The sequence below is a fragment of the Callospermophilus lateralis genome, chromosome 13 (assembly GCF_048772815.1).
Source record: "Callospermophilus lateralis isolate mCalLat2 chromosome 13, mCalLat2.hap1, whole genome shotgun sequence".
NCBI classification, from domain to species: domain Eukaryota; kingdom Metazoa; phylum Chordata; class Mammalia; order Rodentia; family Sciuridae; genus Callospermophilus; species Callospermophilus lateralis.
Window position 1 is genome coordinate 76,253,356 of NC_135317.1, and position 12,549 is coordinate 76,265,904.

General features: G+C 43.9%; 1 protein-coding gene across 5 annotated transcripts in view; it reads left to right on the top strand.

Annotated features, from left to right (window-relative positions):
• Pm20d1 (peptidase M20 domain containing 1) overlaps positions 1 to 12,348 on the top strand; it is a 29,232-nt gene extending 16,884 nt beyond the window's left edge. For 2 of the 5 annotated variants that reach the window (XM_076832079.1, XM_076832084.1), the window contains one exon: positions 1,005 to 3,386. In XM_076832079.1, coding sequence (XP_076688194.1) covers positions 1,005 to 1,128 — 124 coding nt within the window. In that variant the 3' untranslated portion in view covers positions 1,129 to 3,386. Of the gene's footprint in view, positions 1 to 1,004; positions 3,387 to 5,327; positions 5,427 to 12,262 lie in introns of those variants that run through there. The other 3 variants (XM_076832080.1, XM_076832082.1, XM_076832083.1) reach the window with 3 other exon arrangements.
• The last annotated feature ends 201 nt before the right edge of the window (positions 12,349 to 12,549 follow it).

Sequence of the window (12,549 nt, forward strand, 5' to 3'; positions counted from 1 at the left end):
AGCATGTGTGACGCACTGGGTTTGATCCTCAGCACCACATAAAAATTAACAAATAAAATAAAGGCATTCTGTCCATCTACAACTACAAAAAAAATTTTTTTAAATAAAATGGAGATAATCAGGTGATTGGCAAGAACCTGGTGGAATTGGGATCTTTGGGTGCTCTTCCTCCCTTTGAGAGTATGCTAATCTCCTGGACCTCATTTTCTCTACCTACAAAAACTAGTGTTCCTATCTTGAATTTCCATAGTATTTCTCTGAGAAAGCAAACACACATGAGGTCAACTGTAGGCATGTGTGATCTGCTATTTTGTGGGTTCTTTAGCAAATTCTGAACCTTGGGGTATGGGAGGATAATTTCCACTGAGTTCTGCTACTTATCACATCTAGATCAGATTTCCCCACCATACATCACCTAGAAATGGAGTGAAAGTATTTAAGTATGAACTTAAGAGTAGCTTTTATGTTTTTGTTTTTGAAACCAAGCAGGGAGGGCTGAGTGAGAGCTACTCTCTTTTCGGCCATCTTTGAGGTTACAAGTGTACTTTGTCATTTGTTGGGTTGTATTGGTGGGAGGCAGGTTGGGTGGGCATGCAATCTGAGAGCAAGGTTCATAGGTGAAGCAGAGAACCCAACAGGTGCCCTGGGTGTTGCCCTCCATACACTTCCTTGTCCTTAGTAAGCTGAAGGATGGGGGTGGGGGGTAGGCTTGGAGAAAAGTCTAGCTGGGGACTCTGTTCTAAGAGAAAAAGAACTAGAAAGGCAGTTCCCCTGAAAGGGAAGTTACTGAATAGACCTCAGAGCAGAGGTTCATTATCTCTGCCCCCTTGAGAGATGACCAACTGGTCAAATGAAACCTCACAAATGGCTTCTCCATCCCCAAGGGTCAAAGGCCAGCAGTATCAGGGGAAGGGGAGACAGGTGGGGACAGTGCTATGTAATGCCACCTGTACTACGGTACTGGGCTCTTCCCTTCTCCCACGATGCATCTGTCTTTCCCTCAGCATCCATGGAATCAATGAGAAAATCTCTGTCCAAGGCTACCAGACTCAGGTGAAATTCATCTTTGAGTTGATCCAGAATTCTGACACTGACAGGAAGCCCGTTCCTCACCTGCATGAACTGTGAAGTCGAGGAGTCAGCAGGGGTAGGGGTGCCTTACATGGGGCCCACACAAAACTAAGGGCCTAGACAAAGCCAATGTTAATGAGAGTTGTAGTCCAAACCACATTGTAATACATGGCTCATCTCACCCACTCCTCACCACAACTCACTGAAGACAGGGCCAGGAGTAAGGGAAGGTCAGCAGAAATCTGGCTTCTCTTTTCCTCCCAACATTTGCATTCATAAGCTGACTGGCATTTACTGCCTTCTTGTCCCTCCTATCTTGGAAGGGACGGGACCCCTCTGATTTCTGCTGGTTATTTGACTGCTCTACCTCCAGACCTGACTTAACAAATACCAGTTTGAAAAATCTCCACCTGGTTTTACCTGATAGAAGTGAAAATCTAGAGCACTTTGGAGGAGGCTGGACTGCCTTCTCCAAGGCTCATGATGTATCTCTTCTTGCCAGAACCTCCTTTCCCCTGTCATTCCCTCTCTTCTCGAACTCACAAGCTGCCTCTTTGTCTCTCCTCTTTTGCCTCTGCATCTCTCCCTCTACTCTCCTATTTATTCTACATCTGGAACAGGACTTAGTCAAACTGATCCTACCATAATTGCCACCAATGATCAAATAAAATGATCTGTGCAGCACCAACTGAACACTGAGGGGTGAACCTGAGGTGAGGTCTCTGGGGGACCCCACACCTCCTGTCTCTGAAGGCTGAGCCTGGAGAAGAAACTTCTGTCCTTGAGTTCCTCCCAAGGGTTCTCTGGGCTTTGCTCCCTCCCCTGCCCTGTTCTTGCCACCTGCTGCTGCTGTCCCACTCCAGGAGGCACTAATCTGTAGAAACATTTCCCTGGCACATTTATGGGCTCAGCTTCCCAGGGAAGGGCACTCATGACCCAGCCTCTCAGTGGATCTTAGCACCAGCAGACCTTGGCCCTGGTCTGGTCTGGTTCAGACTGATCAAGGGGAAGTGGAGGGCATGAGGAAGGAGGAGGAGGGGGAGACTGGTTTGAGGGGCTCTGCCCTGGGCCAGTGGGGTACAAAGAGGCACAAGATAGCCTCCATTAGGTGACAGCAAAGCTCCTGTATTTTTTTTTTTCCCCTGGACTCCATTCCTGAGCAAATTTGAATCTGCTCAGTAGCTGCCAGGTGGGGGGCATTGGAAAGAGCATTTCTTGGCTCAAGTCCAGGAGCTGTGCTTTGTGGATCACAAGGGAATCAGGGTCACAGAGGGAGACACAGAGAACTGGGACTTGAGAGACTCCCTCTCTTTTTTCCTCACCAGGCAAAGACCTTCCTTGCTTTTCCTGGGGTTTGATTGCAATGGGTTCCTTTGCCCTCTCCTCCTAACCCTGCTGAGTGCCCCCCACCCCCAACTCCTTACCTCCCTTCCGTGGATGTAAGCTGCCCCTTGGAGCTTGGTCTTAATTGTTAGTGTTAGAAACACAAGTGGGGATTATTCTGGCTTTTTTGCTGCTCCTGCTAAGATTCACATTCCTTCCCTAGCCTCCCTTTTTTTGGCCAATTCAGTACTTATTCAGCCTTTGTTAGAGGGCAAACTGAAGAACAAAAATAATCCTTCACATTTGTGCAGAGCTATACAAAGTAGTTCCATGGACCTCAATTATCTCTGCAGAGCCCCACAAGAACCCCAGGAAGAAGGTAATGCTACCCCTCTCACAGGGGACAAATTGATCTTCAGAGTGGTTACACATCGAGCTGGGGGCAATCAGCTCAAACCAACATGGCCTGGCTCCAAGCTCACTGTTCCCCCAAGATCCCAAGTCACCAAGGGAATCTACTTACCATGGCTTCTTTTGTTTAATCCTCACAACCACTGCTGTGGCTTGAGTGTCTCCTCATTCTTCATGTGTTGGAAATTTAATCCCCAAAGTCACATGCGAATGGTATTAAGAGAGTGGAAAATTAATCAGACTCTGGTCTTTAAAGGTGGGGACCTTAGAAGGTGATTAGAATGAAAGTCATCAGAGTGGAGTCCCATGACTGTTTTACTGGTGGCTTTTTGGGATTTGAGGAGATCAATATGTTTATCCTGATTTAAACATTACACGTGTACATATGTATCGAAATATCACATGGCACCTCCTTTAAAAAGAAAGAGACCAGAAGGTATGGAAAAATGCCTTTGTGGGCTCCATCTCTGTACTCTGCCAACAAGAATGTCCTCAGCAGAAAGCCAACTCATACCCTCCCTTGTCCCACTCACTCTTGAACTCCAGAACCTTGAGTCAAAATAAACCTCCTTTCTTTAGAACTCATCCAGTCTGTGGTATTTTGTTCTTGGAAACAGAAAATAATACAACTCTGAGATGTTATTGCCCTTTTTACTAAGACTCCACAGTTAAGTAACTTCAAGGTGCTCCAAGGTCATGCAGGTATTAGGACCAGAATCTTTCTGAATCCAAAATCTGTGCTAATAGTTGTGAGGAGTCATTTGCCCAAGATGACATGGTTCTTAAGGGGCAGCTCCAGAATTAAAATGCAGGTCAAGACCCCCCAAATTCAGTGATTCTTTGATTTCACCATGTTACCTACCCCAAGAAACTGTGGCACTTGGCTCCTTCATTGTGATTCAGGGGACAGTCAAGGAAAAAGCCTGTTTTGGTGCATTTAGTTCTTAGCTCTAGCTCCAGGTTTTCCTGACTAACCTCTCATTCACACATGTTCTTTATCTGCATTTCTTATCACCCCCCCCTCCGGCTTCTAGGCTCAGCTTTTTTCCCTTCTTTGAGTTTGGGGAAGCCATGTCTCTAATGATCCACAGAGTACCTGGAAGAAGAATGAAGAGAGAACTCTTGCTATCCAGCCTCACCACTTCTTCCAACTTTATAAAGGATAGTTTGCCAACCCCTCTAGTGGGAAGGAAGGCCCTTGAAAGGAAACTGCTCTGAATCCAAGCACATATTCCAGTGGCCCCTGGGTGCTTCTGAAGAGAATGGCTCAAAATGCTGGCCTGAGCCTCAAGGTCTCAGGGCAGGATGGTGATGTAGGACAGGTGAGGCTGGACACCCAAGGAATTTTCAGGAAGCAGTTTTATTTTAGTTGCCACAGTCCGGAGGGGCTAATGACTAAAAATCTCTGGACCTCAGAGTCTGGAAATTCTTTGAACTTAATACCCAGTGGGGGTGCCAGGCGGGGGCGGGGGTGTGGTTGTGGGGGGGGGGATTTATATAACAGTGAGTGGTTACAAGGCAGGCAGTTACTTTTTTTTTTTTTTTTCCCATTTTCTTAGACGCGACAGAGGTTTTCACAAGTTTTCACCACAGAAAACAGAGATAGTAATTTTGGTGCAACAAACTTGCTAGCAGACCTAGCTTTTACAAAAAAAAAAAAAAAGAAAGAAAGAAAGAAAGAAAAGAAACCTGGTCTTTATATGACAGAGAAAAGCTCCAGCAGCTTTCCTTACACATCCCCTACACCCACCAAAGGACTTGGTTCAACTCTCTTACATCTCACTACCCAAGGTGGGAAATAAATCAAAATACTCATAAGCAGAGAGAATGGGAAAAGGAGAGAGTAAAGACGGACTAGAGTTCCTTGATTATGTACCTAGGTTGTTAAAAACATGGCCATTGGTATTTTTTCTTTCAGAAGAGACAAAAGTTCTTATCCAAGAGCTAAACATTTCATTAAATTTGATGGTGGGGGTATGGGGGTGTTTTGTTTTGGTACTGGGGATTAAACCCAGAGGTGCTTAACCACTCAGCCATATCCCAGCCCTTTTTATATTTTATTTAAAGAGAGAGTCTCACTGAGTTGGTTAGTGCTTCACTAAGTTGCTGAGGCTGCTTTTGAACTTGCGATCCTCCTGCCTTAACCTTTTAAGCCACTGGGCCAGTGGGCCTGGCTCATTAAATATTTTTGACAATTTAAAGCAAAAGAAGAATAAGAAGCTGGATGCAGTGGTGCACACCTGTAATCCCAGTGACTCAGGAGACAGAGACAGGAGGATCAGGAGTTTGAGACCAGCTTCAGCAACTTAGCAAGGCCCTAAACAACTTAGGAAGAACCTATCTCTAAATAAAAATAAATAAAGGACTAGGGATGTAGTAAAGTGCCTCTGGGTTCAATACCCAGTACCAAAAGAAAAAAGAAAGAAAGAAAAGAAAAGAATATAAATTATTTAATACTACGAAATGTCCCTCAACCATCATGCAGTGTTGTGAACACCATAGTAATTCATGTTTATCTCTAGACCCAGAAATTGGAACTCACAGTGAAGCAAGAAAATGGACCCTCAGCACTAATGGTAAATAACAGGTCATGCAAGAATCTATACCATCTGAAAGGAAGGATTTGACAAGTTAATTTTCTTTTCTCTTAGCTCAGCACTTAACAGCTCAATTCTTCCCTGAGCTCAAAAGCCGTTTGTCTCCTTAGTTCACAGTAATATAACCCACAAATCTTTGGAGCATTCAGACATGGTTATCTTGTTTTCTGAAGACCTAAGACATTCTCACTTTGGCAGCACACATACTAAACTGGAATGAAGAGCCAGGTGCAGTGGCTCACTCTGTAATCCCAGAGACTCAGGAGGCTGAGGCAGGAGGATCACAAATTTAAAGCCAGCCTGGGCAACTTAGGGAGACTCTATCTTTTTTTTTTTTTTTTCCTTTGGTACCTGTGATTGAATAACTGAGGGGCACTTGCCCACTGAGCCACATCCCCAACCCTATTTTGTATTTTATTTTGAGACAGGGTCTCACTGAGTTGCTTAGCACCTTGCTTTTGCTGAGGCTGGCTTTGAATTCAAAATCCTCTTGCCTCAGCCTCCCAAGTAGCTGGGAGGCCCAACAATAAGGTTTTATTCTATACACCTCATATAGACTGAGCCTGGTCTGGGAAATCATGAAGGCCTCTGTGGTAAGGAGGTCATGATTTTCTAAGACTTCAAAACTTAGTATGGCTATGCATGGAAAATACAGGCTGTGAATTGAAGAAATGTAAATTAAAAGTTTATTTAGATTAGATTATTGGGGAAATCCAAATTAAAATGGCAGGTTGACCATATCAAAAAAGTAATCAAATATGGTAGTACACCTCCCAGTGAGTTGGGAGGCTGAAGACAGGAGGATTGCAAGTTTAAGACCAGACTCAGTGACTTTGAAAAGTCCTAAGCATCTTAGGGAGATCCTGTCTCAAAAATTTTTAAAAAAAAAATTTTAAGGGTTAGAGATGAAGCTCAGTGGTAAAGTACCCCTGGGTTTAATCCCTAGGACCTAAAAAAGAGAGACAGAAAGACAAAAGAATAAGAAATGAAAACAAAAATTACTCAAAAGTTTGCACATGAATGTTGACAACAACATTGTGGAAATTTTTAATATAAAGCAATTTTTAAAAAACTAATTTAAATTTAAAAGCATAAATCCCTGTGCTCAAGGACTCATCATTTAGCTATGAAAACACAACCAATACATAAATCAAGAAATTTGTGGGGATGTAGTTCAATGATGGAGCACTTGCCTAACATGCACAAAGCCCTGGATTCAATCCCCAGCACAACAAAATAAAGTTCATATTAAATAAGTCTTAAAGGACTGGGGTTGTGGCTAATGGTAGAGTGCTTGCCTAGCATGCATGAGGCACTGTGTTCGATCCTCAGCACCACATAAATGTAAAATAAAGATATTGTGTCCACCTAAAGCTTAAGAATAAACATTTTTTAAAAAGTCTTAAGCTGTATAACTGATCTTATCATCAAAGACTCCATCTCATCTTAGACTTCTCTATGTGCACCCAGACAATGTGAATAACCTGCATCCCATGAAAATGCCACATTCTCTCTTACCTGCCTGATACTTTACTCTGTTTCCTCTAACCAATATGATTTTTTTTTCTCTTTTCAATTCTTCTAGGCAGGTGCTAAGGAGTGGAATTGCTCAGTGATATGGTAATTCTATGCTTAATTTCACACCCCCACCCCCACCCCCACCCCCACCCCCATACTGAGGATTGAACCTAGCAGCACTCTATCCATGAGCTACATCCCCAGACCTTTTTATTGTTTATTTTGAGGCAAGATCTTGGCCTTGAACTTGTGACCCTCCTGCCTCAGCCTCTCAAATTGCTGGGAAATCAGGAGTGCACCACCTTACTGGGTTTGCTAGTTATTTAAATTAGTCATTTTCCTAATGACTAATTTAAATAACTTTTAAATCAACCCTTTCTTCAATTCACTGACTCCACTTTCCACTTGTACTATTGCAACACATTACTTCTTAGAATGATTACTCAGAGCATATAAACCCACACAGTTAGATTCAATCAAAGTACCTCTATGCCCTTGAAGAGTTCCTGAGCCTACCCAGGCAAAGATCAGCATCTCCTCATATGACAAAGATATATATTTATTAAAGTTCCCTAGGAGTTTCTAATATGACAGGATCGAGAACTTCCAGGTTGAGGCATTGCTTCCTGAAACAATTCTGATCATGGAAGTCACCTGGGGCACTTTTAAAAGGGTAAATTTTCTGGCCCAGCACCAGATTTTTGGAAACAAAATTTCCAGAAGTGCCCATGGGTGATTTTTATTATCAGTTTAGTTTAGGAAATCCTGGGCCAGGGAATAATCAAATGGCAACAAACACAGAGGGTGATTTGAAACTAGATAATCTGGTTTGTAAGATATGTCTTCTCGTAACTTGGCTCTCACAAGATAAAGCTTACTTATCTTTGGCTTGTGACCCACTGTAGGGGTGTTGCCCCAGTTAACTAAGATGGTTCATCTTTAACCCTGTCCAGTTAGGCATGCCCACATACACCATGAGGTCCATAATTCAGTATGAGGCCCAGAGAGAGCCTGAGCTGCCCCTTCTGGATGCTTAATCCCTATTTGTGGCTCTTACTCTCTGGTGAAATCATAGCTGTCTTACTGTATACTGAGAATTTTTCAAATGTTGTATTATCACTAATCCTCTCAGCATCTCTGAGAAAGTAAGTTATATTTTCATTTTATAGATGTAGCTCAGAGACATAAAAAAGCTTGTCCAAGGTCACATACCTAATAGGTGGCTGAGCATGAATCCATCCCACATGATAACACAGCTGTGGCACATTCCTCTCGAAGATCACTTCTCTATCCCCACTTCTAACTCACTGGACTATCTTGCTTGCTGCTAAGGCTTCTCAGCTATACTCAGCAATTTCAACCACCAGAACCATCCTGCCTCAAAGAATCCCAGGGTAGGTAATGAGGGGACTTTGAGAAAAGGGAACTCAATTATAGAGAAATCAAGGGGATAGAGACAGCAACTGGCTGAGTACAGATGGCTACACTTCCCCATCCCACCCCCATCACTACATCCTCCTACCACTGAGTGAAGCCGGAAGGGGATATCACCTCAGCTCTGGGCAGCAGGAAAGAAGTTGACCTCTGGGAGGGAGATAGCAGGGGAGGGGTTACAGCAAGGGGAAAATGGGAGGGGATACCCTCTTCCAGCAAAACAAAAGACAGAAAAGTTTCCAACCATATTAGGTGAGTCTTGTGACTCTGTCACACTGGTTAGGGGGTCTAGGATCCATGGGACTATGGAATTTTATGATGCTTCACTATCCATGTAGTCCATGGAAGCACTGGTAGACAGCAGCCATCCCTAAAGGAAAGCCATGGAGCCAGAGGACCTCAGGATAAAAGCTCATTGAACCATGTATTGCCTGACAAGTGTCAAGACAAGTATGAAGAAGGCTGCCCCCAGAGGGCCCTTTCATCATAGGGTCCTCACTGGACCCTGGTAGTGATCAACAATTCCCCCTTCCCATGACCCTCTCTCCTACCTCCCAGTAGAATCAAATTCTAAGTGAGAATTCTGTGCCTGCTATATAAATGCCATTTCAAGACAAGTCATCCAGTTTCATTCTGCCCCAAGCTTATCCTATTTAGAAATTTTCAAAGCTACCATTAGCTTCTGGATGCCTTCCGGAGGACTGAGGGAGAAGACACTGTGAGTTTGTTAGGGTATTACAAGGGGGCAATCTCTCCTTCCCATAGGAATTGGAATCACAAACTGCTGATCAGACCTGGTCTTGGCATTATAACAAAAGGAGCAGAAGAGGCCACTGGAGAGAAAGATGGAAGTGTTGCAAAATGCAACAGGCCTGTGAGAAGACTTTGTAGAGAACAAGGGAATGGAAGTGACTTAGTGGTCTTCCATCTTTAGTATGGACATTTTAAGTCATAAGGAAGTTAAAGCTAGATGGGGCGGGGCAGTCCCAGTGAGAGGTTAAGAGTGAGACCCTGCAACCAGAATATCAGGGGACCCGCCTTTGCAGGGGAAATATGTTTCTGAGTGTGGAAGAGCTTTCAGCTAACCAACTTCGAGTGGATCTGTCTTGAGTTCATGACCTTTGAAGGTTTTTGTCACACAAAGGTTCACAATAATGTTCAGGGACCTTCACTATCTTTTTGACACCCCCAAAAGAGTCTGTCCTTCAGAAGTATCTGGCTGGCCTGCTACCTGCTGCTAGTTCCTGTCCTTTCATCTGTGACCTCTGCTCCCTACATCTGTGCTTCTTGCTTTACAGACTGTAGCTATTTCTGCTCTTTCAGAAAAGAAGGGCCGGGATGTTTTCCCCTTCCCAAGGTTACAGCTGCCAGGGCTGGGAAGAAATCTGCTTCCTTCAGACCTCTTGGTGTTTGAATCTAGGGACAAGCACAATGTAGGGCACACTACCTAAATAAGACTCCTCTGTCTCATCCATCATTCACTCAACACATTTACTGAGTACTTCTATGTGCCAAGAGCCAGGGATATACTAGTGATCAAAATATATAGATTATAGTGTTGTCCCAGTGGCCCTGACACTTCAGAAGACCCCCAAATAAAGTCTTCTGTACTTATATACTTATAGAAGTATTTATGATATCAATAATCAACAAAGGATTCATATCTGAGTATATAAAGAACTCCCATAAAGCAAGAAGATATAAAACCAAATAGAAAATTGACACAATACTTGAACAAATATCCAAGCAGCAAATATATGTAGGAAAAGGTGTTCAACCTCATTCAATATGAGGTCAATGAATTTTTTTTTTTCTTCCGGGGACACTTTATCACTGAGCTACATTTCCAACCCTTTTCATTTTCTATTTTGCAACAAGGACTTGCCAAGTTGCTGAGGGTCTCACTAAGTTGCCCAGACTGGTCTTGAATTTGCAATCCTCCTGCCTTAGTCTTCTGAGTCATAGGCATCACAGGGGTGTGCTACCACACCTGACTATAGGAAATGCAAATTTACACCACAATGAAATACTATTACACACCCAACAGGATGACTAAAATTTTTAATCTTTTTAGATTGATAATATCAAGTGTTGATAAGAACATGTAACAACTAGAATGGTAAGACACTGTTGGGAAGACTGTAAATTAACACAAGCACAAAGGAAAATTGTTTAGTAGCATTTGCTAAAGCTAAACATTTGCCAATGCTACAACCTAATAATTCTATTCCTGTGTATATTTCAAAAAAAAATATGAACACAAGTGCACAAAGGACATGAACAAAAAATGTTATAGTAGTTTCATGTAATAACACCAAACTAGAAACAACCCAAATGACCATCAACAAAATAGCAGATGAATTGTGGCATATTCATTTAATGGCATATTATATAGCAATTAAAATAAATGAACTACTGATACCACATATTATAGATGAGTTTCAGAAACATATTATTGAGTGAAAGAAGTCAGACACAAATAATACCTACTGAATGGTTCCATTTATGTAAAAATCAAAAGTAGGCAGGTAAAATTAATTGATAGTGTTAAAGAGCGGTTTCCTTTGGGAAGAAGGGCGATGTGACCAGGAGGGGATAGAAGGAGGGCTGCTGGGATGCACATAATGATCAAATTCTTAATCTGGGTGGTGGCTACGTGGGTCTGTCTACTTACTGTGTTATGATTTGTTAATCTGTGCACTTAGATTTGGAACACTATCCCATATGTCTAAAATGCATTCACTTTTTGGAAAAGTATCCACAGGAAATAAGGGGGATTAAAAAATGGAAAATGTAAAGAAATAGGACTGGGGCTGTAGCTCAGTAATAGAGAATAGTAGGTGTGAGGCACTGGGTTCAATGATTAGCACCACATTAAAAAAAATAAACAAATAAAGGCATTCTGTCCATCTACAACTACAAAAAAATTTTAATAAAGAAATAGGAAGAAGATCAAGATTTTATACATAGGTAGCTGAACAAGCTGTCCAGATGAAATAGAGTGGTTGGGGGGCATTGAATGGAGTAGGGGAAAGTTGTCTCCAGTTCCTGACTGGACATACACATCAGTCATAATTCCCAGCCCAACCTTAGGGATTCACAAACCTGGTATTCTGGAGAAGGCCTAGTGTTTCCCAGTATCAGATCTACTTCTGTCTTCAGGCTGAGAGACTCAGTATTTAAAGCCAAAATTGGGATCTGAGACACTGACATTGGCTTCACTGGGTCCCCAAAGATTGTAGGCCCTTAATGCAATGCCCCAGTAGCTGAGCTGCTAATCCTAGGGTACTGGATTGGAGGGTACGGGGCTGGTTGAGTGTATGTATTTATGATCGCTGTCCAAAGGAATGACTTGCTCAGGTTGCTGTGTGTGCCCTCGGTGCATACATGTGCTGAAAATTCCGTAGCCAGCCCTGACGCTTCTTCTCAGGTACATCTCTGTTCCAAACTCCCGTACAAATGCCCCGTGCGCCATTTTCCGCGAGGAAAAGGGCAGGAAGGAACCTCTGGTCACAGGTTCCACCGACAAGAGAGGAAAACATGACAGTGGGGGTTCCTTTTGGGGGAAGGGTCACATCCCCTGCGCGAAAACATCCCAGTGAGAATGAATATTGTGGGTTTGCGTTGGAGAGGTGGGGACACCCCAGGGAGGAAGTGGCAAAATGCGAGCTTGGGAACACCCCTCTTTGATCCCACAAGGTGCGTCAGGGAAACTTGGATTTCATTTCGCTCGGGATGGAGGCATCTGCCCCACCACTACCACCCGTGCGGCCACGAGGCTCAGTGGGTCAAAGGAAGGCGCGCCCCCCTCCCGGCTGCCGCCCTTACCTCAGGTGATGTGTGTGCGACCCCGGCCGCGAGTCTGACCTCTTTTCCCCTCCCGCCCGCCCATCCCCACCCCTTTGAAGGCTGGGACTTTATTAAGACCGGATTCGTAAGGGCCAAGTCATTTGCTTTGAGGAACGCGGAACCCGGCAGAAGCGCGACGTGACCAGTCAGCGAGAGAAGAGCGGGGTCCAAGAACAGGGTAAGGACGGTTGGGTCCGGGGACTAGACGCGGGGAAGGATCAGCGGATGGCTGCTGGAGCCGCGGACCGGAGCTGGTTGGCTGCTCCGCAGGGATGTTGGCCGGTGGTCTGGAAGGCCAGAGGCTCGAAGGAAGCACTCGAGATGCAGGGGTACCCGCGCACAGGCG